General features: G+C 42.7%; 1 protein-coding gene across 3 annotated transcripts in view; it reads left to right on the top strand.

Annotated features, from left to right (window-relative positions):
- Positions 1–26,219, top strand: part of GNPTAB (N-acetylglucosamine-1-phosphate transferase subunits alpha and beta) — a gene marked incomplete at its 3' end in the record, with an annotated part of 79,056 nt that extends 52,837 nt beyond the window's left edge. For 2 of the 3 annotated variants that reach the window (XM_079715345.1, XM_079715344.1), the window contains 14 exons: positions 2,717–2,878; positions 3,273–3,452; positions 3,669–3,839; positions 5,386–5,509; positions 6,608–6,811; positions 7,490–8,595; positions 10,647–10,846; positions 11,296–11,515; positions 12,199–12,312; positions 16,416–16,501; positions 16,746–16,844; positions 20,333–20,500; positions 24,083–24,173; positions 26,142–26,219. In XM_079715345.1, coding sequence (XP_079571471.1) covers positions 2,717–2,878; positions 3,273–3,452; positions 3,669–3,839; positions 5,386–5,509; positions 6,608–6,811; positions 7,490–8,595; positions 10,647–10,846; positions 11,296–11,515; positions 12,199–12,312; positions 16,416–16,501; positions 16,746–16,844; positions 20,333–20,500; positions 24,083–24,173; positions 26,142–26,219 — 3,003 coding nt within the window. The remainder of the gene's footprint in view (positions 1–2,716; positions 2,879–3,272; positions 3,453–3,668; positions 3,840–5,385; positions 5,510–6,607; positions 6,812–7,489; positions 8,596–10,646; positions 10,847–11,295; positions 11,516–12,198; positions 12,313–16,415; positions 16,502–16,745; positions 16,845–20,332; positions 20,501–24,082; positions 24,174–26,141) is intronic. The other variant, XM_079715346.1, reaches the window with a different exon arrangement.
- Positions 26,220–27,900: the final 1,681 nt, after the last annotated feature.

Genomic DNA, 27,900 nt, shown 5'->3' with positions numbered 1-27,900 from the left:
GCACAGAAGGAGAGTGTCAGTATTCAAGCCTGGTTCTCCAAGGGACTCTCTTTCCTTGGGTCCCACTTCCTGGTTCTATTATGGGCACCCTGAGAACGAAGTTTCCAGTCACTGGGTTCCCAGTCCCTTTAGTGAGCGTTGATTAAACACCTGCTGTTGTGCTGGGAACTGTACTAAGGATAACTGAGTGACTAAAATCACTTAGTGTTTGGGTGTGATTGCTTCCAAACAGAGTGTTTATACAAAGTGCTGGGAGAACATGTGGGCTTCGGTTGTACTGCAGGCAAAGACGGCTTTGCAGAATAGGAAACATTTTGGCTGGGGCCGTGCACAGAACAGCCGTTCTTCCAGCAGAGAAGCCAGTGGGAAAGACCTTTCTGAGAGGAGGGAACAGCTTGAGCAGAGGGCTAGGGGCTTGCAAGTAAGTGGTCTTTTCAGAGAACCAAGGCAGCTGTTCCAGAGACCAGAGCCCAGGTGGGGATTTTCCTGATGCTGAGACTGGGAGGTTAGGCAGGCCAGATTGAGAAAGATCCCCTGGTGAGGAGCTCGGACTTTATCCTGGAGGCAGAGAGCATCTTGAGGAGGAGGACCCCGTTCAGTTCTGCAGAACACGGGAGGCGAAGGTGTAGCAGGTAGACATTAAACAGGAAGCCGGAGGCAGGCAAGCCAGTTCAGCCACTGCTGCCGTAGCCCAGCAAGACACTCAGGTTCCACACGTGCCTTGGCAGTGGTGCCAGTGATGAGAGTGCTTCCAGAACCATCTGAGAGAAACCTTCAGCACGACCTGGTGACTTACTAGCTACTGGAGGAGATGGAAGGGGAAATGAAAGGGGATGTGGATGTGACCAGTGAAGATGGATGTTGTGGCATTAACCACACTCAGAGTTTCATGGGAGAAGCGAGATTTTCAGAAGGTCACTGAGAGCTCGGTTTGGGGTGTTACGTGGGAGGTGCCTTGTGGCATGTGGGAGGGAGGGCCATTAGACACTGGGCTTCAGGACCTGAGCAGCTGAACCTCTGTGCCCTCCCAGGCTCCTCCAGGGGGCCTTTGCCAAGGCCTGTGGACCCCAAGCCACCTAGCACTCAGTTCTGTCCCAGAGACCCTGGCCGGGCTGTGAGCATCTCAGGACAGGTACTGCCTACTCATCTTGTGCTAGTGATCACCTTAGGAAAATGTCTGAAATTTCAGAATAGTTTTCTAGAATAAAAGCAGCTTGGATAGAAGAGATTAATTAAGATAAGGGTATTTTCCAAATAAATTTAAAATTAGGATATTAAAGTACTACATTTATTTATCCTAGAGTAGTGATTTTTGCACTCCAGGGAGCCCCTCCAGGGTTCTGTGGGAGCCACTGTGGGAGGAGAGGCTGGGGGAGGGCAGCGAGACTGTTAGGTACCCAGATAGAACAGACAGAATGTTCGCCCTGCGTGGGCCGCCTCCCCTCCATCCCCTACATAGCGAGGCCGAATAGTGACTGCGGTGAGAGCTGACCTTGGGTGAGTGCTTTGTGTACCAGCCACTGTTAAGGTGAGAGAAAGTAATCAGGAAGACAACACACGTGTGCACGTGCACGCACGCGTGCGCACACACACACAATTTGCAGTAAGAGTTAATGCCTACATAATAAAAAGGGCCTACATAAACTCTACTTTTGGCCTATATAAACTCAGGAAGCTTTGCAAGATGAGCTAAATATAGTCAAGTAGCCTATACAAGAGATCAGAATGAGCCCAAAGTAATTTGTTTGCTCTGTTTTATAAATTAAGAAAGAAGGCTAAGAAATTGGCCCTATTAGAAGAGCCAGTTCAGCAGAAGGATGTTGCTGTCCTAGATGACTGGTTTTCAACTCTCTCCCTGCTTTTTAAGCTCTGAAAGCTTCTTTTCACAGGAAATTGTATGATACAGAGTTTAAAACAAAAAATGTATCAAGGGTAGTGTGGGCTCTGGTCAAGGTGGGGAAGCCTGCCTGTAAAACATGTTGGTGCTTGTGGTGTTCCCTCCTGGATTTATGGTTCCTTTGAAAACGTTGCCTCTCAAGGTGGTTTTCCTGTGGAAGCACTTCAAGCAGCCCTGCCAGGACACCCGTCGTAGGTGTGGGCACGAGAGCTGTTAGACACCTGCTGGCAGGTGTGCTCTCCACCAGTGTTCAGCGAAGTTACCTTGCAGGGCTTTCCCCAGTGTAGGCAGATGGGTAATATTCTAGAACAGAGGTCACAAACTGGTGACCAGATGTGTTTTGTTTGAATGCATGCCAATCAAAAATATTTGTGCTACCATTGAAAACCGGGAGATTTCATGTAACACTGGGGATTCTGATCTCCAGAGATCTGGCAGCCTTTGTCACTATTGACTAGTGGCTGCAGTTTTCAGATGGGGCCTGAGATGTCCCATTTGCCAAAGCCCCTGACTCCCTCTTGTTTCTAAATACTTGGCCCATTGCATCATTTGGGAAATGTGTCTGGCCTGTTCAGGTCTTCTGTTTTTGGTGATACTGGCTTACTATTTCATACATGTATGTGAAACTTTTAATCTTTTAAATATATGTAATATACATTTAATATGTACAATATATAGCATATAGTAGAGTACACAATATGTAGTATATATATATATGTATTGTAGGTATTTAAAGATCGAGGATCAAACTGGGAAGTTTAAGGTGTCTCTTCTTTGTTGTTCACTTTTTCCACATGTAACCCTCTTGTTATTTTATAGTTGCAGTTGTATTCAGAGGCCAGTGTAGCACTTCTAAAGTTGAATAACCCCAAAGATTTCCAAGAACTGAATAAGCAGACGAAGAAGAATATGACCATCAATGGAAAGGAACTGACCATAAGTCCTGCATATTTATTATGGGATCTGAGTGCCATCAGCCAGGTAAGGGATGCAGAGATTGTTTTAGAACCCGAATTGAGGGCTTTGATTATTAAAGATTTATGAGTCACTATATTAGAAGAAGGAAGAGGGCTTACAGAGAGGTGACTTGATTGGCCCTTCTCTCATTTTCCAGTCACCGCTATTGGTTTATACTAATTGAAGTGACCTAGGATCAGATCCAAGAAATTTTTCTTCAGAAATTGTGTGAAGGAAATGCTGTTTTTGTTTTGTTGTTTTAAATATGCTGAGTGTTTTGCATTTTTTGTAATGTGTAAAAGCTGGACACGGTCTTTGGAAGTTTGCTGGTGCTCCCTGAGTGCAGAAGGGACAGTTGGGAGGGGCAGGTGTGACTTAGGGGCATTTTACATCTTTCTGTGCCCCATGCTTTTCTCAGTCTAAGCAGGATGAAGACGTTTCTGCCAGCCGTTTTGAAGATAATGAAGAGCTGAGGTACTCACTGCGATCTATCGAGAGGCACGCGCCGTGGGTTCGGAATATTTTCATTGTCACCAATGGACAGATCCCATCCTGGCTGAACCTTGATAATCCTCGAGTGACAATAGTCACACACCAGGTAGTGACTCGCCACATGTCACAAGGCTGCAGTTTCCTGTTCTGTCTTTTGCTGTTCTTTGTCTTGCTCCTGATTTCATCCTCTTACCCATCTCACCTCCATTTCCACCTTCCTTTAATCCTTCCATTCGCCTCCCTCCCTCCCTTCTTTCCAAAAACAAAACAAAACAAAAACCTCTCATCCGCCTTCTCTCTCTCTTTTTTTTTCTGTTAAAAGGATGTTTTTCGAAATCTGAGCCACTTGCCTACCTTCAGTTCACCTGCTATTGAAAGTCACATCCATCGCATCGAAGGGCTGTCCCAGAAGTTCATTTACCTGAATGATGATGTCATGTTTGGAAAGGATGTCTGGCCGGATGACTTTTACAGTCACTCCAAAGGTCAGAAGGTGAGTAGCTAAGAGATGCCTGGCTTAGAAGTCGCTTAGAAGTTACAGACAGGAAATAAGGAAATCAGTACATATACCATATTCAAATTTGATCAAACAAGCATTTTTGAGTGTTAAGCTCAGGAAAGTTAACAAGCAGGGAGTGAGAAAACTACAGTGGGAACTTTGCTTCCCTATATTCTCACCCAGGACCCACCCTCTACATTTGCTGCTACTACAACAGCAGAAGAAGCAAATAACTGTGAAACACAAAATCGTGTTTACCATGTCAGCAAAATGCCCAAGATAGAAAGCTCAAAGTAGTGCTTAAAGACAGGGCTGAAGTTTCATTGAAGGCAGCCGGTCTCACTCTGGCTTTGAGGGGCAGGATGGGAAAGTGGTCATGAGCACAGATATAGGTGCCAGCTGTGTAGCACTGTCCTGGGTGATGACCTGGCCTCTAGGTTTCCTGTCTGTGTATTGGGGGGAACAGGAAGACCCTGGTAGTGTTGTTAGAAGGGTTCAGTGATCAGTTGGAGACTTATCACCATGAGCTTGTAAGTTCTAAAACTCTGTCAAGCTATGGCTTGCTTGACAGGGGAGACAGACAAAATCAGTGACTATGTACAGCGATTTCCGTGCCAGTAGGTGTGTCCTGGGTGCGAGGAGTTTGAGTGCCAGAGAGTGAAATCACACTGGGATAGGGATTGAAATGAGCTTGGAAGAACAAGAGTTAACCAGATAAAGAAGGACCTTCCAGATAGTTGGACCATGCAAAGATATGGAGATTTTAAAGGGGAATGCATTTTTCAAAAATGATTTTAATTTAGAAAGCAACCACGTACCATGTCAGTTGTTTTGAAAGCAGACAGGTTCACAGCTCAGAATGCTGTGCTGGATAATTCATCACAGGACCTCACATATAAGGATATTGAGAGTTCATCTGCCCCCCTTTTCAGCCTTGAGACGAGACGGTGCATGAATCTGCTTAGGAGTTGACAACAGTGTCACAGAAAAGCAGTGACTTGTGTGCACACTTTCCACCTGCATGCTCTTGAACTCGCATTTAAGTCTGGCATGTTGCTGCTTTATTTCAAAATAGATCATTTATAAGACCATGTTGTAAGACTGACCCGTAAGTTGAGTCCTTGTCTCCTTTCCTTGAGCAACGGAAAAGAGTAAATGTGCCGGGTAAGACCCATCAGCAGGGCAGGACTGAGAAACTACCACAGGATGGCCCTGAATGCAGACCTTTTCTAGAGGCTCAATTTGTTTTGTTTTTCTGTTAAAGGAATCCTAATTTAAGAATAAAAAGTGTCAGGGGACTTCCCTGGTGGCGCAGAGGATAAGGCTCTGAGCTCCCAATTCAGGGGGCCCAGGTTCGATCCCTGGTCAGGGAACTAGATCCCACATGCCTGCCACAACTAAGGAGCCAGCAAACTGCAACTAAGGAGCCCGTCTTCTGCAACTAAGACCTGGCGTGCAACCAAATAAATAAATAAATATATTTTTTAAAAAGGTGTCAGAAACCAGAAACCACTTTATTTTCCCTCTGGTTTTATTGTAGGTTTATTTGACATGGCCTGTGCCAAACTGTGCTGAGGGCTGCCCGGGATCCTGGATTAAAGACGGCTATTGTGACAAGGCTTGTAATAATTCGGCCTGTGATTGGGATGGCGGTGATTGCTCCGGTGAGGGTGTGTTCAAATGTAACTTGTCCATGTTGACAGAATTTTTTTCATTTGTCGTCATTATCAACCATGTACAGTGACTTAAACATTCCTCGCATATTGAAACAATCATCCATAGACTCTTTGGAGGTGATGACTGGTGTCCCCATGTGGCCCAGTTTATTCATATTGTTCTTGTTGTGGGCATTTTCCCACATGACCCTGCACTTGAAAGTGTCTTTTATTATTCAAAATATGAAAATCAGTTATACCCTTAATTATGTGAGCTGGAGAGCAAGAATCGCTCTCACTGGTTCCTGTCGGAGGTCATGGCCAGTGGCCCCTAGCAGCACACTGCTCCAGGTCAGTGAGGGACTAAAGAGATGCAGAAGAAGTAAACATCTCCTCTCCTCGGCATCTCTTCTCCCTTTCTTGTACACTTACATTTAGACTTGGTGAGGATAACAAGTTTTTACATTTCTTTATTGCCTTTCAGCTTATAAAGCATCATCCATTATCCACTTGAATTTCTCAGTCACCAAAGAAAGGAGAGTAGGTACACAGATATTATCCTCCTACTCCATTTGAGGAAGCAGGTTTGGGAAGGTGTTGGAAGAAGCAAAGCTTGTGTTTCAGTCAGCTCTATCAGAGGCACTTTTGAAAAATACGAACCGCTGCAGGGAGAAAACGTAGACGTGCAGGAGAGTCTCTGCAACGCGGAGAGCTCGGGGACAGAGCAGTGACACTTGGTCACGGGCTTACTGCCGGTGTTGGGACATGTTCTTGTCAGTCCCCAGAGTCACGGTCTTCAGAATAATCTGATTCTCCATACACATCTGCATGTGCCCCCCTTGAGCACATCTGAGGCCTGTACTTCTGGGTTGCGCAGATGGTAAGTGCCGAGGCCTGGTCATCCCACACCCAGTCCACTGGCAACTGATGCCCCTTTTCAGTTTGTCTCTTTTTAAGCTACGTAAAATCTTCTGTTAAAGAATGGGGTGAGCCTTTCCTGACTGAAGTACATGCATTGGTCTTGAAAACACAGCTGAGAAATAAGGAACTGGCTTTTTTCCAAGACTGTAAGCACAGCAGGATTCTGTTTTCCTCCTCTCCCTCCAGGTAACAGTGGTACAGGTCGCTATGTAGGAGGAGGTGGGGGCACCGGGGGCATTGGAGTCGGACAGCCCTGGCATTTCGGTGGAGGAATAAGCGGCGTCACTTACTGTAATCAAGGATGTGCAAATTCCTGGCTCGCTGATAAGTTCTGTGACCAAGCCTGCAATGTCTTATCCTGTGGGTTTGATGCTGGTGACTGTGGGCAAGGTATATTTATTGCCATAAAAACGTATTTAGGATAAGGGGATAACAATCTTTCATAAATAGAGGGGTTTGGATTGTTTTTGTTATTTAAAGTAATAATTCTCTAGGTATCCCTTTCCCAGCCTTGCATCCAAACTAGTTGTGAGTTATAAGAGGGCACAGATCTTTAGACAACAGGAGACACTGAAGCTGCATCTTTTCCTGTTATTGCTCTAGTCTGATTTTTTTTTTCTTTTTTTTAGTAAGCAGATTTATCTTAGATTTATCTTACATGGTGAAGGTTTAATTTGGGAACAGTGAAAGGAGACCAATAATTCATTAAATAAGCTTGGTTTGAATACTGGATCTTGTTGATAGCTTATTAATGGCGGTCCTTTTGGTCAGAAAGTTGTCTTTTTTTCAAATGGACAAAAAGATGGAAGTTGACCATTGGAATTCGCTGTCCTGAATCATGCCTTGTCTCTGTAGTGAGTCAGCCTCAGCATTCCACATCGATAATAGTGATTGCTTCAGAAAGTAAAAATGAGCCCTATACCAGTAGCTTTTGTGTTAGAACTTCTGATGATTTTAAAGTCCATTTAAAGTCACTCTTAGAAAGTGAAAACTCAAACCCTAAGAATTAAAGGAAAAGGGAGAAAATGCGTAGTTTTTTAAAAATCATGTTTGTGTTTTTTCCTCTAGATCATTTTCATGAACTGTATAAAGTAACTCTTCTCCCAAACCAGACTCACTATGTTATTCCAAAAGGTGAATGCCTGCCTTATTTCAGCTTTGCAGAAATAGCCAAAAGGGGAATCGAAGGCGCCTATAGTGACAACCCAATAATCCGACATGCTTCTATCGCCAATAAGTGGAAAACCATCCACCTCTTAATGCACAGTGGAATGAATGCGACCACAATACATTTTAATCTCACATTTCAAAGTACAAATGATGAAGAGTTCAGAATCCAGATAGCAGTAGAGGTTGACACAAGGGAGGAGCCCAAACGGAATTCTACGACCCAGAAGTCTTACCAAAGTTTGGTTAGCCCCTCAGCTCTTCTTCCAGAGGTGGAAATCCTGTTTGAGGACATCCCCGAAGAAAAACGCTTTCCCAAGGTCAAGAGACACGATGTTAACACAACAGGAAGTTTCCAAATGGAGGTGCAAATTCCGCTGGTCAATATTTCACTCCTTCCAAAAGAGACCCAGTTGAGCCTTAATAACTTGGATTTGCAGCTAGAACACGGAGACATCACCATGAAAGGCTACAATCTGTCCAAGTCAGCCCTGCTGAGGTCGTTTCTGATGAACCCACAGGACGCAAAGTTAACAATAAATCACCCTCTGATGACAGAGCAAAGAAATGACAGTTTGGAGGCCCCACTGGAAAAACAGGTTCACAAAAGCATCTTACCCAGCAGCTTAGAAACATCTGAAAGATTCCAGGGGTTATCGCCTTTCCCAGCAGTGACAATGACAGTGAATGGCCACTCCCAGAGCCAGACTCCACCCCTGGACTTAGAAACCAAAGCAAAATTCAGGTCCAAAACTGTGACCCCAAAAGTAGGAGGTGGAGGTGTGTCAAAAGAAAAGCTCTCATCTCTGATTTTCCCAGTGGAAAACAGGGAGACACAAAAGGTAATCACAGGGAAAGAACAAGAGAAGAACAGAATGGAGGAAAATGCTAACAGTTACCTAGGTGGTAATGAAGTATTACCTGGAAGAAAACTGCAACATTACACAGAGAGTTACCTGGGCTTTTTGCCATGGGAGAAGAAAAAGTATTTCCAAGATCTTCTTGATGTAAGTTACATCCAGCCTTACTCTTTCCCATGCTCAGGAAAAGTAAATAACCTTGTAAGTGGTAGTGATACAATAATAGCTACCACTTATTCAGTACTTCCCTGTGCCCGCCACTGGACTCAGTACTTTTCTTATGTGGTTTCATTTAATTGTCCCAATAATTCTAACAATAAAACTACCTCGTAAGGGTCTGCTCTCATTGTCCCCATTTTGCAGTTTAGGAAGCAGCCGTCATGTGGCTGAGTAAGGGATTTAGCCAGGGGCATACCCTGAGTCCATAGTAGAACAGGGATGGTATCTTTACTTGGCATGTTGTGATATCAGAAAACGCTTTTGCATACCTCGTGCAGTCAGATCTCATGTTTTTCCAACTTTACTAATGAAAACCCCGAGAGGCAGATAAATTCGTTAGCCTTCCCGACATCACAACAGCAGGCGAGGGTGAGCCAAGCGCTCTCCCTCCTGTACCACGGCCTCCACGGTGCCCTGGGGTCCTTTGTACACCTCACAAGCGCCGTCACTGTGCTGACTGCCGCGGAGTGCAAGATGGTGAGAACAGTCGCTGCTCTTGGAGACTCAAAGGGCAAGCTGGGAGGACAGATGTGTGGGCAAATAATTGTGGCGGTGTGATAAGTGTCTGCTGAAGTACGGACAAGGAGTCCGAAGGGAAGATTCCTTAACTCTGCTTGGAGGTATTGGGGGAGGCATCCAGGAGGACATGCCCTGTGAGCTGACCTTGGAAGGGTGGGGCTGGCTGGGGACCGAAGCACAGCCGTGAGTGGATGTCAGGCTGGGGGAAAGTGATGAAGAGGGGCGTTGTCTCATTCCTCTCACGGTGTTCAGGAAGTATCTTGTCCCTGCCATGGTAGCATTTACTAATTGTTAAGTGAGGGGCTGCAGCGTTCTTGCCTACATTGATTTCCTCATCCTCCCCCGCTCCCCGCTTTTTAAATTGCAGAAGCACTATAGGCTAATGGTAAAAATCGCAAGAATGCAAAAAACAAAAAAAGCAGAAAAAGGAAAGGTCTGTCTCCTTCCTTCCGTCATCTCCTTACTTGAGACAGTCACTATGAATATGTAGTTCGGTGGGTATTCTTCCAGTATTTTTCTATAGATATGCAGACGTACAAACTGTATAGTTTGTTTTGCAGCAGTGAAGTTACATATACTGCTCTGCAGTTGCCTTTGATGTGGTAGTACGTGGGCAAATTGCCATTGTTTTTTTTTTAAACAGCTTAAGTTGTGTCCAGTGTTTTTGCAAGTACAGATACCTAATGTTGCAATAAATATTCTCGTACATATATCTTACTCTTGAGGAAGTTTTATTTCTGTAGGTAGAATTGCTAGGTTAAAGGGTCTATTGCGTATAAAATTTAACTGTGTCTTTCTTAAATATTGCTCCCCTTCCTCCTTCCACAAACAGTATGCAAGCGTGCTTGTTTCTCCACAGGACTAACCAACAGCAGTTAATAGCATCTATATTTTCATCAGTTTGAGAAGCAAAAATATTTCATCTTCTGTAAAGTGTGTTCAGGTTCTTTGCCAATATTCTTTGCCCATTCAGTTTCGCCTCTTACTGGTTTTGATAGGGTTCTTTACATTTCATAATATTAACACTGTTACATGGTGAAACCAATTTTGTATTCTAGTCTCTGTGTTCAGAACTCAAGGACTTGCTTTGATGTCACCAGTAGAAATAACTTGATACTGAAAGCACTATCAACTTTATTGTAAATCAATTAAATATTGCATTGAAATTGGCTATGAAATCTCATGATCAGTGACTAGTCCTTAAAGAGTACCCTAAAAGCAGACCTCCACCCCACAGCTGTTGTTCTCAAGTCGATGTTGGCGATACTTTCACTGAAATCCAGTTTTGTCCTGCTGTTAGGATGCTTGAGGAGACCTGTTAGTGCTCATTTCATTTGCCCCTCAGGACAGTTAGTGACTAGTTATTACCACGTCACATAAAGTAGTACCTCTGTCTCTTGTTAGCACAGGGCACCTGTGCACTAAACACAATGCTGTGTTGTGTGGAATTCTCTTTTCAGGAAGAAGAGTCACTGAAGACACAACTGGCATACTTTACTGAGAGCAAACACACAGGGAGGCAACTAAAAGATACGTTCGCAGATTCCCTCCGATATGTAAACAAAATTTTAAATAGCAAGTTTGGATTCACGTCTCGGAAAGTCCCTGCACACATGCCTCACATGATCGACCGAATAGTTATGCAAGAACTGCAAGACATGTAAGTCTTGCTTGTGTTTGAGTTGTTTGTGTGTGCTCAGAGCCAAGGCTGCTTGAAGTTTACATCCTTGCTATGCTGCGTTTATGGCTTTAACACTTCATGACTAGTATATCGAAGGTATTATCTAAATAAGTGGGAAGGAAGATTCTGACTCCACAAGCGTTAGGTACTGTATATATTTTAAATATCCAGATCTGGGCTTCCCTGGTGGCGCAGTGGTTGAGAGTCCGCCTGCCGATGCAGGGGACACGGGTTCGTGCCCCGGTCCGGGAGGATCCCACATGCTGCGGAGCGGCTGGGCCCGTGAGCCATGGCTGCTGAGCCTGTGCGTCCGGAGCCTGTGCTCCACAACGGGAGAGGCCACAACAGTGAGAGGCCCGCGTACCGCAAAAAAAAAAAAAAAAAAAAAAAAAAAAATCCAGATCTTATGGTATGCTACATTTGGACAGGTTCCCTGAAGAATTTGACAAGACGTCATTTCACAAAGTGCGCCACTCTGAGGACATGCAGTTTGCCTTCTCTTATTTTTATTATCTCATGAGTGCAGTTCAGCCACTGAACATATCTCAAGTTTTTGATGAAGTTGACACAGACCAATCTGGTGTCTTATCTGACAGAGAAATCCGCACGCTGGCTACCAGAATTCACGACCTGCCTTTAAGTTTGCAGGTATTGTAATTTTTTTTCCCCTAAATTTAATGACATTTTGAATGAAACTTTTATATTTGACACTTTCTCTCTTTCCCCTACATACTTGAATGGAATGCAAGTACAAGTAATTCTTCATATTTAATGAGGGGGTTCACATCTAGTCCATTTTAAATGCCAGGATTAAAATCAAATTTGAAGTTCATATTTTATAAGATTACTTTTTTTAGGCTTTCAGTAGGGATTGTAATTGTATTGTCTGGAGACAAGGCAGACCATACCTGAAGATAAGATTCTCGTGACAAGCTCATTCAGGGGCTTCAGGTGTGGCCGAGTGGAGATCTTAGCCAGGCCCACGGTGTTGCAGAGCCCCTTCTGTCATGGCATCCTTTAGTCCCAGGAGTAGGACACTCACTAATGGAGAGCTCCAAGATGAATCCAGCTGCAGGACACCCATCTGGTGATCCCGTGGACCACCTTGTGTAAAACGGTGCCTCGCAGGCCCGTATGTTCTACTTTGAGACAAAGATGGGTTATTTGTATTGTTTCATTCTGCTCTTTTTAGGGTGTCTTTAAGAATCATATAGTCAAACCCTCTTTGACGATAATGCTTAAGTTTTGGTGACTTTAACATTTTTATTTTTAAAACCACAATTGTTACTTGTAATGTATATAGGTTTATCCTTTTATTTTTGCTTTGTTAGGACTTAACAGGTCTGGAACACGTGTTAATAAATTGTTCGAAAATGCTTCCTGCTAACATCACTCAGCTAAACAACATCCCGCCAACTCAGGAAGCATACTATGATCCCAATCTGGTGAGTGCCGTGGGTTCTTTTATGTAAAGTAGAAAGTATATCCTTATCGGGTGTTAGTTACATCATTTCCGTAGAGCACTTCAAACACTAGAAGCAGGCTCTGGTTATAGGTCTTTGGTGGAAATCAGTAGCACAGATCATCCAGAATCATTCGTATTTTTCTTTGGAATATCTTTTTTTCCTCCCTAATGGATGTTAAGCTAATACTGAGATTAGTTGCTTATATTCTATAAGCAGACATCCTATTCACTAAGGATAGCACCAGAGTATACTCACTGGCTTGGGAGAACAATCCTGAGGTTAAGCATCAGATGGAATCCCATCTTTCATCAAAGCTCAGTTGCTTTGATGCTGGCACTTTCTGGATCTTACCACTAGGGGCAGTGGATGGTCTATACACAAGTATATCAGAGTAGCATTTGGCTGAAATGATTGGAAGACTTTGTTGATTGTAAGATGCATCCCAGCTTCAGAGAAATGATAATGTGGAAAAAAAAAGTGCATTTAGAATTGATGGACCAAGGATATAATACAGCCATTATGTGATGCTTACAGTTAATTTTTACTGATATATATGGAAGAATGTTTATAAAATAAAATTAGGTGGGGGGAAAATGGGTACTGCCATATACAGAATATGGTTTGAACTATGGAAAACTGATACCTTCACACATCCCCAGAATTAATGAAAATGACAGTAGGTTAAATCATAGGTAGTTTTTTTTTTAACATCTTTATTGGAGTATAATTGCTTTACAATGGTGTGTTAGTTTCTGCTTTATAACAAAGTGAATCAGCTATACACATACATATATCCCCATATCCCCTCCCTCTTGCATCTCCTTCGCACCCTCCATAACCCACCCCTCTAGGTGGTCACAGAGCACTGAGCTGATCTCCCTGTGCTATGTGGCTGCTTCCCACTAGCTATCTATTTTACATTTGGTAGTATATATATGTCCATGCCACTCTCTCACTTTGTCCCAGCTTACCCTTCCCCCTCCCTGTGTCCTCAAGTCCATTCTCTGCGTCTTTATTCCTGTCCTGCCCCTAGGTTCTTCAGACCTTTTTTTTTTTTAGATTCCGTATCTATGGGTTAGCATATGGTATTTGTTTTTCTCTTTCTGACTTACTTCACTCTGTATGGCAGACTGTGTCCATCCACCTAGCTACAGATAACTCAATTTCGTTTCTTTTTATGCCTGAGTAATATTCCATTGTGTGTGTGTGTGTATATATATATGTGGTTTTTTTTAGATCATGCAGTGTGCAGTCTTGTGTCCGGCTTCTTTGTTTTTTTGAACATAGGTAGTTTTTTTAATATAAATTTATTTATTTTTATTTTTGGCTGCATTTGGGTCTTTGTTGCTGTGCACGGGCTTTTCTCTAGTTGCAGCCAGCAGGGGCTACTCTTTGTTGCAGTGCGCAGGCTTCTCATTGGGTAGCTTCTCTTGTTGCAGAGCATGAGCTCTAGGTGCGTGGGCTTCAGTAGTTGTGCCACTCGAGCTCAGTAGTTGTGCCACTTGGGCTCAGTAGTTGTGGCTCACGGGCTCTAGAGCACAGGCTCAGTAGTTGTGGCCCATGGGCTTAGCTGTTCCGCGGCATGTGGGATCTTCCTGGACCAGGGCTCGAACCCGTGTCCCCTGCATTGGCAGGCAGATTCTTAACCACTGTGCCACCATGGGAAGCCCCATAGGTAGTTCTTAATATCGTTTTTTCACACTAGTATTTTCCATATTTTCTATAATGAATAGACTACACTTTCATAATCATAATAACATGTATTTTTAAAAAACTGACCATCTTGCAAATGCTCAAGCCCTATAATTAACTGCAGATGTTTGTAAATGAATGTAGAGAAGAGTAATGAATCAGTTAAAAATCTGATTCCTGAAAGAAGGCAGTCATTCGTTTGGCATTCATTGCACACGGCAGGGATGGTATTTCTCACTTGTGTTCTCGGAGGGTCCAGGAAGCTCCCTCATGAGGAGACTGTGAGGGGCAGCCCAGCAGCTTTAGGAACCTGTAGACAAACTATTAAGTATTGCTGATCATGCGTTGGTTAGTTTAGCATATGACATGGGTTTGTATACAAATGTGTCACTTAAAGCCAGTTCCCTAAATATTCTAAAACTTAAAACTATGAAATCAACAAAACTGAGGTAGAGGTATAAGACCTGGTGTCAGCCCTAAGGGAGTTTACTCTAGTGGGGTAAACAGGCGTGAATCAGCAGGTGGAGACTAGTTCCGGGTTGTGGGTTCTCGGGAGGCCTCGCATGGAGCCGATGTACAGTCAGGCTGATAAGAGAACGGCAGCTTGTCTTGTGAGCTGCAGCAGCTTCTTCTGGGTCTTTGGCACAATCCAGTAAAAGTGCCTTGTCAGACCCAGGCTGTTATACAGAGATGTTAGTAGTTCTTTACAAGTGCGTTCTTAATGATTAAAAAGGCACATTTGGGGCTTCCCTGGTGGCCCAGTGGTTGAGTCCGCCTGCCGATGCAGGGGACACGGGTTCGTGCCCCGGTCCGGGAAGATCCCACATGCTGCGGAGAGGCTGGGCCCATGAGCCATGGCCGCTGAGCCTGTGCGTCCGGAGCCTGTGCTCCGCGGCCACAGCAGTGAGAGGCCCGCGTACCGCAAAAAAAAAGAAAAGGCACATTTGTAATCACTGTAGGTGTGTTCCCTGCCTCCAGAGAGAATAGAATCAAAGTTAAAAAAAAAAAAAAAAAAAAAAAGAAAGTAGATTGCATAGGCTAAAAGACATTCTCAGTTTTAGGACTTTTCAAACAATGATAAAGCTCTTTTCTGTTTTCCCCGAATTTGGAGTTACCCCAACAAAGCTAATATAATCAACTCTAAATCATCCAGAGGTCAGTGTCCTGGTTTAAATATTTTTTTAATGTATTTGTCAAAATAAAGTTCTACCAGTTATCGGAGATCTGGGTACACCCTTTCTCCAGGAGGGGGCCAGTGAGCCGAGGGTTCCAGGCTGCCCTGACTTGTCTTTTCTGGTATCTTCTTGGTGGGCAAACCCAGAGCATTGGACAGAGGAGGAAGAAAGGAGAAAGTGTGCTGGGCTCCCAAACCATCTCCACTCAGCCTCTCCCCTGGACCAGGCCTCTCTGGTCTTCACTGTCTTCGGGACCACATTGTGATCGTGCTGACAGGTTGCCTTAGAGGCTACTGATGTCACCCCAGATCCAGGGAGCTTTGCGAGTGGCTCAGCCTGTTTCGGTGCTCGCTCCAGACTTGTCTTTCACCATCTGTATTTCCACATCCGTCCTTTCACTTGTCTGTCTTTCCTTCTCTATAAACTTTGGTTTCCTAGTAAGATTTTACAATTACCAACCCCTTGCACTTGCATAGAACTTAGAGAAGAGTGTTCTTTTCTAAGGAAGATGATCTATGTGTAGAAAACAGTTATTCATCTTTCCCTTTTACAGGCATGATGAAAGGTTCTTGAGGAATTTTAGGGCTTTTTTTAAAGAAATGAACACATATTCATCTATTAGAGCATTTTATTGTTTTTACCAAATATCTGGCATGAGGTTTAGAATCAGCAAATATCCTTTGAATGCTACGGATTAAGTAAGTAGGGGCTGCTTTGCTAATGGTTATAAGTTAGTCTTGAGGCTTATGCAAATAAAGCTGTTCAGAGCATAAGTACTAATTATACAGACAGCGTTAGTTAACATTACTCGAGTGAACTCTTAGCCAAGGTGTTGGCTTCATTACTGTAATTAACTGTGATTACACACAGGATATTTTCTAATTAGACTATAAGAATGACAGCTTAGCTTATGAGTATCATATAGACCACTTCATTACAGTTTATCTTCGAAATAAAAAATTATAGCAATCACTTATAAGACTGTTTTAACAGATAGTGTGTAGTAATGTGTGATTAAAATAAAACTTTATTCACAATAACAGGCAATTAGCATGTGGGCCATAGTATGCCAAGTTGATTTTTAAAAATATTACATTAAAAGTCATCTTAATTACTGAGTCTTTCTGTGCCCCCTTAAATTTTGCACCTGAGATGAATGCTTCAGTTGCCTCACCCTAGTCTTTGCCCTAATGTAATGTCTGTATTTTCTCGCAGCCACCAGTCACTAAAAGTCTAGTAACCAACTGTAAACCAGTAACTGATAAAATCCACAAAGCGTATAAGGACAAAAACAAATATAGGTAAGTACTACATACATTTTCTCTTTGTTTAATGATAATTATGAGTGGTATTTTCATAATTTTACCATAGTTTATTAAGCATTCTTTGAAATTTATGTGAGATTATTTTCTTTAGTAATATGGAAAAATTAAGTCATTCCAAGGATGCTGATTTTTTAAGTTTTTATGAAATGCTTTTCTTATTGAAATTCTATTTTACATATCCACATGAATTTTTAACTCTTTAAATATGTTTTGATATTAGATTTGAAATCATGGGAGAAGAAGAAATTGCTTTTAAGATGATTCGTACCAATGTTTCTCATGTGGTTGGCCAGTTGGATGATATAAGAAAAAACCCCAGGTACTGTTGTTGTTTGTTGTCGTTGTTTTTAATTTAGAACATTTTAGGTTCTCAGTGCAATTGAATAGAAAGTATGGAGAAAAAAAAGCAGTAGGACTAGAGAGACGGGAGTGGCTTATTTCTGCTTGGAGCAGACGGAAATGTCTAACGGTAGAGGCAGTGTTTGAACCGAGAGATGGGAGTTGTGAGTTGAGATCGGGCCCTGCGTGCATGGACATCTCAGAGTCCAGTGACAGGACTGTTCAGTGAGGCTGAGGGCTGGGCGGACAGCATCGTCCGGGAGGTGAGGCCAGACGGCTAGCACTCGGAGCTCCCAGAGAAGTTGTTTTGGTGGTTAGACCTATCTTTGCAATTCAAAGTAAAGTTCCAGTTAGCTTCTGAGGAAAAAGGAATGCTACCATAAATGTGAAAATTAATCTAGTAAACTGCAGTCATTCTTTGGGGATAAATTCAATGTTCAGGTTTACATAAACCTTGAAAATTTCCAGCCTGGCCCCCTAAACAGTTGCCCTAGTTCGATAAAATTGGTTAAAATCTGCATTTTTGAGTTTTGAACTTTAGTGGGAAATAGGTGTTTCAGTAGTTTCTCAGAAAAAAGACCTTGGCATATGAAATTGAATGTTTTCATCTGAGTTTTTCAAATGCTTTTGGAAGTTTTCAGTTTTATCTCATTTAAATTATGATCTTAATTATACATGATCAGAGGTGTAAAATTTCCGGGCATTTTAAAGCCATGGTATTTTTTCTTAAAATCCCATTCTTGATTTTTGGGCAGGGGGGAATATGGAATTTTAAGAGAAATGAAAATATTTTTAATACTTACGTAGTATATTCATAAAATATTTCCTACAAAATAACAAATATTTCCCACAAGCTAAGCAAACAAGCCATAATAATTCAGAACCACCCAGCTTGCAGCTCTTTTTGTACATGCTGTTCCCTTCTTGGAATGCCCTGCTCAAATTTAAAAAAACAAAAACAACCTTAAGAGCCAATTTCAGTACTTGCTTGTTGCTTCCCCCATTCTATCGACGTGCTTGCTCAGTCCTTGGTGATCTGTAGTGAGACCAATTGAGAATTTAGAGTTTTTAGTTGTACCCTATACTTTTATGTCTGTGCCAGTTTGAAAGTTGTTGGGCGGGAGGATTCACAGACATCTTCATGATACTTAAAGGGACAGGGTTTTGCTGAAAAGACCCAAGGCAGGACAGGCTTTTCCAGCAGTGTCTGCCGGGCCCAGACACGTCCTATAACCCTGAACAGATTGTATCATTTTTAAGTCAGGAGTGGAAAACCAGCCTTCTGACTTGCACTTGAAGGACAGGTTTATCGCATGAACAGGGAACCTAGGAGAGGCAGGATCTGGGCTCTGCTTCCCTTCTCCCTTCCTGCTTGTGTTGGCTTCATCCTCAGGCTGGAGACAGGGCACCTCAGCAGTTCCAGTGTCCCTGCAGACATAGCCATGTTCTGAGGCTACAGGGGACTGTCCCTTCCTGTGTGTCGCGTGTTGTTCCCTCCCCCATTTCTATACCAGTCGCCGTGAAGGGGAGGGATTCACTTAACGCTAGTCAGAAGCTGACTCTGGGTTGGGGTGCGGTTGCCTACCTTTGAGTCAGCTCATGGGGGAGAACTACGGAGCAAAATGCAAGTTCTCATAGGAAGGAGAGGGAGTGTTTGCTGGGCACCCAGCAAGGTCTGCTTTAGTTACCCTGTGTCTACACATACTCTGTCTCATACACATACTTGCTTCTTTAACTTTTCCCAACTTATTGAAAAATTTTGAAGATACAGAAAAACTGAAAAAATAGTACAATAAACCCTTAGCTCAGACTTTTAAATTTTCAGCATTTTGTCATGTCTGTCTGCTCTCTCTCTTCATCTCTCTGCATGAACACAAAAACACACAGGTTTGGTGTCTGTTTTGTTTGCTAAACCATTTGAAAAGCAGTTGCAAACATCCAGACCCTTTACCTCTCATTATTTTAGCACATCTTCTTCTTTTTTTGGCTGCATTGGGTCTTTGTTGCTGGGCGCAGGCTTTCTCTAGTTGTGGTGAGCGGGGGCTACTCTTCGTTGCGGTGCGTGGGCTTCTCATTGCGGTGGCTTCTTTTGTTGCGGAGCACGGGCTCTAGGCGTGTGGGCTTCAGTAGTTGTGGCATGTGGGCCCAAGAGCACGTGGGCTTCAGTAGTTGTGGTGGGTGGGCTCAGTAGTTGTGGCACAGGCTCAGTAGTTGTGGCTCACGGGTTCTAGAGCACAGGCTCAGTAGTGTTTAGCACATCTTCTAAACAGAGTCATTCTCCTTTATACCACAGGACCACTAACACATATCTAAGAACCTTAACACTGACTAAAATAATACCATCTAATAGATGGTCTATATTCAAACTTCACCAGTTGCATCCAGATGCCCTTTACAGCTGTTATTTGTTTTTAATCTAGGAAACAGTCAAGCCTCATGCACTGTATTTGGTTGACATAACTCTTTAATATCCTTTAATTTAAACTTCCCCAACTTTAGAGAAGAGACAGGATAATGAACTCTCACTTACTCATCACTCATCTTCAATAGCAGAGACTTTTCTCCTGCGTTGTCTTTTATAAGCATTTATGTTTTTCACTTTGTTGGTTTGAAATGGTATCAAGTTAATTCGTTGCAATTAAGTCCATAGGTTCCCCATCTCTCTTTTTTTAAACCAGATAAATGTTGGCATGTGTATGTGAAGAAATCAGATTATATATTCTGTAGATGTCCTGAACTTTGGGCTTTTCTGATCGTCTCCCGGTCGTTTAACGTGTTCCTCTGTCCCCTGTCTTTCCTGTACGTTGCTAGTAGGATCTGAGGGCTTTATTAGACTTGATAAAATTGTAAAAAAAAAAAAAAAAATTAAAATTAAATGTACTTCAAAAGTGGTGTTATCCCTACCTACTGTTTTAATGGGCCCTCAGTTTAGTGACTTTTGCCGGGAAGGGAACCTGAAACAAGTAGGGAAGCACCACTGTAAACTACTTTTTGCTGGAACTCTAGCATCTTACAGCCTGGCTGGAGACAGGTTAAGAAGTCGTCATCAATCTCATAAAATCTATAGCTCTAAGGAACCATCTCTAATGCAGTGATCTACAGGACTGTTCTTAGTAATGTAACTGTATCAGTTCAGAGAACTCAGTGGTAGGCATTTAGTAGTTTTCCCCTGGATGCTAACAGAATGCTTCAGTCAGGGACATGCCAAATAGAAATTAAAATAATTTACTCCCATAGCTAGAAGGCACATTCAAAATTATCTACCCTAGTTCTTTTTGTTTTACAGGAGAGGAATATTTAAAGAAAAATTTTACAGAACATATTATTCCCCTAGAGAATCATATCAGTAAATGCAACAGCTTGGGACATAAGTCCATTTGAAATATATTTGGAATCCACACTTCTTTTGTTAGGTAAGGATCATCCTTATGATAACCAGTAATAACCCTGGGTCTCTCTTGTTTCCAGGAAGTTTGTTTGCCTGAATGACAACATTGACCACAATCATAAAGATGCCCAGACAGTGAAGGCTGTTCTCAGGGACTTCTACGAATCCATGTTCCCCATCCCATCCCAGTTTGAGCTGCCACGGGAGTATCGAAACCGTTTCCTTCATATGCATGAGCTGCAGGAATGGTAAGTTTTCCTGTTTCATATACGTACATGTGTATTTTTTTTTTAGAGTGATAAAATTTCTTTACTGTGTTATTTGCTTTCTTTGTAAAATACACGTATAGTTTATATTGAGCTCACTGGCTGAGCACACTTTCTGAGCCTTATTCGTCATCACTGCCATCAGAGTGGCTGCCCCGTTTCTTGAGTACCTGCAGGGCAGTATATTTACTCTTTACAAGGAAAGGTGCTACTCTTGTTGCCACGTTACAGGTGAGAGCACAGTAACAGAAGTGAGTGATTTGCTCAAGGTGGAGTAGCTGACAGGTGGCAAGTCCAGCCTGATTCCTGACCCTCCACACGTTCGTTCCACTGTATTCCAAAGCTGCTTTAGAATGTTTCCTTCTTTGACTTTTACTACCATTTACTACCAACACTTAATTAGAAAGATAATTTTATCTTTCAATTTAGGGAAATTTTTGACCCCTTGCCTGCCCACCATGCCAGGCACTAGAAATAGGGGCGAGCCTCGGAGATGTCGCGGGTTCCAGGCCACTGCCTTTCCCAGTTCATATAAAAGTTATGTTCAGACTGTATTGTAGTCTATTAAATGTGCAATAGCATTATATCTAAAAAAAAGTACATTCCTTATTTTTAAAATATTTGCTAAAAATGCTAACCATCATCTGAGCCTTCAGCAAGTTGTAGTAATATCAAAGGTCATTGATCATAGATCACCGTGACAAACATAATAATGAAGAAATTTGAAATACTGCAAGAATTGCCAAGATGTGATACAGAAATACGAAGTGAGCAAATGCTGTTGGGAAAATGATGCTGATAGACTTGCTTGACACAGGGCTGTGGAGCGCAGTAAAGTGAGGCCAGTTAGATGCGGTATTGCCTGTGCAAGACAGAAGGGACACTGCGCCGGCCTTCACCAGAAGCCAGCTAACCAGCCGTGACACGAAGGACTATAGGCTTCAGTGCTCTCAGAGTACAGAGGAGGAAGCAGCTAGTTCCATGACAGGACGGTGACATTTGGACTTGGTTTTGAATTATGAAAAGGACTTTTCCAGGTAGGAAGAGTTCCTTTGTACCTGCAAAGACACCGAGCTACAGAAGACAGTGCTGTGGAGAGGGAAAGGAGAAATTGTGAAGGGCTGTATCTGAATTAGACATCTTTCTTTAGAGAATAGGGGTTCCCAGGAGAGATTTTTTTAGATGTCTGTCTCATCAGACTTCACGATTTGGAAAGATAACTAACAGTGGTTGGGGGGTTGGACTGGTGAGTAAGGCAGTGTTGTCTGGGAACTTGAGGCAGAGAGACAAGCAGTAAGCATTTCACTTGTCCTGGAAACAGACAGTCAAGGTGTGAACCAAGGACATGGCCCAGGGAATAGAGAGAAAGCAGTAGATACAATTGGCAGAGATTTGAGAGAGGAAATTAGCAGACCTTGGCAGCTAGAGCTCTTTGGTGTCTTGCAGTTGGGTAAGTGAGACAATTAGCATGTGTATTGCTACTATGTACATATTTTTATTTTCATAAGGAGAAGTTGTTACTAAATAACTTGTCTTCTAGCAATGGCAAGGAACGGCTTCTCACCATTTTCACTTTGCTTTAGCTCAGAGGAAAAAGATCTTTGGACGGTTCCAGCTGTCAATCCCCACAAATCCAGTTCGTGACTAAATTCACCTTCAAGGGCCCTACTGAATAAGAAAGGAGTGGGTTTAAGAGTAGCTGGAGAGGGCTTTGATTTCTGTGTTGTACAGATGACGTGAATCAGGTGCAGGTTGCTGATCTGGGGGCTTCCTTTCCCTCAGCCCACACCGCTTCTGTGTCATCTCTCACTGCTGACCCACCAACACCGCCCTGCTCTCTGCTGGGTTGGCCAAAGAGTTCCTTCTGGTTTTTCCACATTACGGAAGAAAACCTGAACGAGCTTTTTGGCCAACCCGATAGAAACTTTTTCCTTCGCTTTCCTTTCGTGATCCTGCACTCCTGAGTCCCCGTCATCTTCCCCTGGTTTCCTGCAGTGGCTTTCTTCCTGTCCCTTTCTCAGGAATAGCAGCTTCTGCACTTAGAGCAGTCCATGTGGTGTGCTTGTCGCTCCTTGTAGACTGTGAGCCCTCGTCAGGGCAGAGACTGGCTCTCCCTGTCCGAGTCCACTTGCATCCCTGGTGCATAGCAGGTGCTCAGTGCGTGGCTGGCTGAGGGGAGCTCAGCTCCCCTTGGGCTGTTACAGGGTTCTCTGGTCACTGGGGCAACTCATTAGCTGTGTCACAGCCTGTGGCTTCTTAGCTCTTCAAATTACACATAGATTCTGAATGATACTGTAGACGTTAGAACTCAGTGAGCTGGTTTTTGATCCTCTTAACGTAGAACTCAGTGAGCTGGTTTTTGATCCTCTTAACGTAGGAAACACAGGAGGAAGAACAGGGCAGGGTACCATTTGGAATATGTGACTCCGAGTAGAGACACCCACTACCAGGCAGGTGTGAATAAGCCTGGAACTCAGCACAGAGGCCTAAACCTGGCAGTTGTTAGCATACCTTCTAAGCCTTATGTTAAGCATTTATTTAATCTTCATAACAAATTATTATTTCCAAATTACAGGTGATGAAACTGCTGTACTCCCATTTATCCCCAATATCCTCTCCCTCTCCTAGGCCAGTTGATTCCACCCTCAGAATATCTCTTCTGTTGCTTCCTTCCTTCCAGTCTCACGGCCCTAGCACAGCCCTCATTCTTTTCTCTGCCCAGACTAACCGGATTGCCTGCCTCTAGCCACCTGCTTTGACATCCGTCCTTCAGACGGCCACCATTTGCACCCCGATTGTGACATACACACACGCACATGCTATATATCACCCCCCTCCCCACAGAGTATTATGTCCAAACGCTATTGCATGGTTTTCCAGAACAACTGCGGTTCACACCTACCTGCTTCTCCTTGGCCGAGTGTCCCTCGTGCCTCCATGCCAGACTTGGCTCAGTTCAGCAGGACCCAGCTTGCAGCGACTGCTGATCCCGTTTCTCAGCCACAGGCTCTCCTTCCCCACTTCAAGGCTCAAATGGAGTGTCACCATCTCTGTGGTGCTTTCCTCATTTTGCTGTTTTTCCACAAGATGCTGCTTTTGATAATAGATATTTCTGTCCACCTGTGTGATGGCTAGTTGTCTGCACGTCAGCGCCTCCCCAGGTTTGCAGATACTTTAGAGCAGGGACTTCTCCTTGTCACCTTGCTGTATCCACAGGAGGTGTTGATTGGGTGACTGAGCGAATACAAATGAATGAAAGAGGGGGTTTAATTTGTTAAAAATTCTCATTTTCTTTTGAAGTCCTCTCCCCTGCCTGGGTAACTTTTACTAATTCAAATATTTACTATAACAATGAAAATCTGAACTCAGTTGGGAAATGTATAATTATGTTAACATTTTAGAATTGCCTCCAGACATTGTTTTTGTGTTTCACAACATTGTTTTTGCTAAACTAGTATAATTGCTAAACTAGTAAATAGTATATAATTTTACTTAGTTTTACTAAGTAATGATAGTTAAACCCTACACAGAACTACATATTTTCCTTCTTTTCTCTCTGAACAGGAGGGTGTATCGAGACAAATTGAAGTTTTGGACTCATTGTGTGCTAGCAACATTGATTATGTTTACTGTATTCTCATTTTTTGCTGAACAGGTAAGTTTTATATTTATGTGGATGTCAAACAGTATTTCTTGATATATTAATCTGGTTTGTTTTTAAAGAAAATGATATAAATTCATAAGAAAAAAATGTTTAGTTCTCCTGTTGGCTTATACTCATGTTAAATATTTCATAATATTCAGGCAACAGTCATAATCGCCTTTTTTTTTCCATTTATCTTCTAAATCTATAACCAGTATTCTTTGTACCTGGAGCTCAATAAATAGAGCTTTTCAGTTTTATCCTGAAGTCTGCAAGTCAAACTATTTTAAACCAAAGAAACCACCTCGAATCTGCATCTGATACTAATTTTCTGTGGGTCTCCAATTTTCTTTCTTTTAATCTTTCCAAACTAGTGGCCACAGTGTCTTACCTTCAGGGCTCCCCCTGTTCTGCTGATGGTGCCTGGCTCGGGCACACGGCCCGTCTCTCTCCCACTTACATTTCCTTTGAGCTGCTGGGAGTTCATCTCCACACAGGCGCACACACAGCCACCTCCCAGAAGTTAGTTAGAGGGAGATTTGTGAGGTCAAAAGAAAGGGATAAGCGAATCCTCATTAGGCCACAGCAGGTGTGAAATGCGCTGAAAAGAAAGGATTCGGAAGGAAGGGACGGGTGGCTGACCCGCCTTGTGCCAGGCAGGCGAACCTGCCTCAGCCTCATTCCAGGTGACTCTCAAGTGGAGCTTTGCTGGCTGTCAGGATGGGAAGCTTACACTGAGTTTACTTACAATGAGGAGGCCTCGGCGTGGGGCGAAGGCCTGAGAACTTTAGGATAAATAGCCCTGGGCTTCGTGCTGCAGATGGAAGGAAACTCAGGAAATCAAGGTCTGGCCGGCGAGCAGGACTGCAGTTTAACCTCCATCCACTTCCCACAGGATAGAAACCTTCCGCTTGATCTTGTTGGCAAGTAAAAATCTTAGAAAAAAATCTTAAAACAGATTGTACCTGCTTTTAGAACGGAGGTCCAGCGAGGAACCTGAGTCAGCTGTGTGCTGGCCTGCGATGGGGAGGAGAGGGACACTGGCTGAAAGGAGCAGCTGGCGGCCATGGAAGGAACAGGAGGGTCTTTCTTCGCTCTCGTTTATACCTGCAGAGAACAGGGGACCAGAGGGGCGGGAGGAGGCGGGGAGGAAGGGAAGAGTAAACCCCCTCCCCCCCCGCCCCCGCCACCCTGCTCTTCACCTACCTGAATCGAATTCCTTAACTCCTGCACACTCACAGACGAGCCAGTGCTGCCTCTTCCCCGGCCCCAGAATCCCAGCTCGTCATCCAGACCGTGGTGGTCCATGCTTGGGCAAAGTTCTGCTTTCACCTCAAGACGGAGCCGTAGAAACTGAAACTGTAAAGAACGTTTTCTCATTGAAACTTTCTTATAAAGGTGGTCAGGTTTTCTATTTCAGACGTATCATGGATAAACTGTTTCTATTGGAAGTATTTATCCAAGTTCTAAGCTACTAAGTTATAAATGAACTTCTGTATTTCAACCCATTCATGAACTTGAAAATACAGGCAATGCCCAATGATTATTGCTGTGGTTACTAAATATAGGAAAAAAAGTGGTGATAGAAAATTCTTAAAAAAAATTAAAATTCCAACTTACACGTAGTCATTTTCAAACCCAGAGACAATATCTTAATGGCTGAAGAGTCCGTTTCCTTCAGTAGAAAGACTCGACAAGCAGACATTGTGAAAATAAATATACGTGGTAATTGCTATGTAAAAATCTGTAGTTTTTATAGGTCTTAAAAAAACGAAACTTGGACCAAAGTAACTTTAACCCTACAAAGCCAAACAAAATCAGCGGTTGGTTTCGTTTTGAGGGGAGGAACGATGGAGACTTGTTTGCTGTTTTTTATGTATAGGACTGTGGAAAAGATTAAGGTCATAGGACCCTCAGAAAGAAAGTTAAAGTTTGTCAACCTGGAGAATTAAAATTTATTTTCTGTCTTTCATCCTTTAGTTAATTGCACTTAAGCGGAAGATATTTCCCAGAAGGAGGATACACAAAGAAGCTAGTCCTGATCGAATCAAGGTATAAAGGATCTTCATCTGAAAATCTACCTCAGCATTCACTGAGCATTTTAAAACTCGACATCAGAGATGTCTTCATGATGTAATGCTTAGCCAGCTTGGCCTGAAGAAAGAATAACATCCAGTATAATACTTGTTTCCTGGAATGAATATAGCCCACTGACCAGGAATTGCTTAACCAACGCACGGAAAATTTGTGTGTTGAGCAGCTCTGGTTTTACTTTTAAAGCATCTGCTCATGGACCGGTCTTTCTTTTAATGAAAAGCCTCACTGATGAGAGACAGCAATGGTTGTTGCTATGGGAACTGAGCAGCTAACTAATATGAGAAGCCTAAGCCAGCTTGAGTGCTATTGCTAAGAGTCCCCAGTCTTTTGCATTCCAAAGCTTTTTGCTGTGGTTTTACATTTTGGGGTTTTTTTGTTTGTTTCTTTCTTCCATTTCTCATTTTTAAAGTAAGTAGATACTAAGTTAACTAAGTTATCCTTGCTTTTGAAAACAATGAATTGGGATGTGTAAACATGTTTTTATAGATGTTATTTAACTAATGCAGCAATATCATGTCCTGTTGGCAGTATCTAAATTATGGATTTTATTAACATTTAAAACAATGTTAACCCACTTACCATTATTTATGAGCTCAGTGACTGACATCTGATACTTTGTGCTTGTTTTCTTCAGCCCCTAAGAATACTGTGATTTCATGTGGAGGCCTGATTACAAAGGGCTAGAGTTACGTAGCTGAGCTACTTGCCAGGTGTAATTATGTTTTGAAGATGTACATATTCAAAAAGAAGTGCCTCATTTTAGAAATGAGCAGTGCTGATGGTAGTGGCCCGTAACAGTGGTATCTTCTTTAATACTCATCAGTATATGCCAGTAGCTGGCTCTCAATCAGTTTCACATAATGAAGGGTCAGGAAACTTTTTCTGTAAAAAGCCACATGGTAAATATTTGCAGGCCACATGTGTCTATGTTGCATATTCTTTGTTTAGTTTAGCTTTTGTTTTTAACAATCCTTTTGTTTTTAACAATCCCAAACGAAACACTAGCAAGCCAGGTTAGTTCATTCTCCAAAGGAGCAACACTTTATGATCAGGCTGGGCCCATTCCAGGATTGCAGGTTGGCCCAACACTTGAAAAGCAGTGCAAATCACATTCGAGTTAAACCATGTCTAACTCGCAGCTGTAACAAAACAGGCCACCAGCTGGATTTGGGCCATAGGCCATGGTGTGTGACCACTGGGATAGAGAATTAGTATCTTTATGTGTGGCTAAGCCCTGATGTTCAGCCGTGTTTTATTTATGTCATCGTACTGTGGATTTTATGTGTCCTTTTTGAACTCTGACAGGTATTTTAGATCATGATCTTAACAGTATTCTTTCAAAATGGCATACATATTTTGTAAGAAGATCTTGTAAATAACTGTGTTTGTGCTGTAAGAGTTATGTATTTCAAAAATTGAAGTCTCATAAAAACTTACATTTTATCTGCTGCTTTGATTTTTAATCTTTGAGGAGTGAGTTCATTATCCAGATCCAGAAATCATTTTGAGTTCTTATGTGGCATGTCAGGATCTGTCCTTAACACAACTGAAATTAAGTGGAAAGCAGTGTAAGGAGAGGGTGGTAGTATTACAACCTGGAGAATGTCATTATATGGGGGAAAATCAGTTCTAAATGGGATTT

This window comes from Hyperoodon ampullatus (assembly GCF_949752795.1).
Source record: "Hyperoodon ampullatus genome assembly, chromosome: 11".
Lineage (NCBI taxonomy): Eukaryota > Metazoa > Chordata > Mammalia > Artiodactyla > Ziphiidae > Hyperoodon > Hyperoodon ampullatus.
This window is presented reverse-complemented; position numbering and strand designations above follow the sequence as displayed.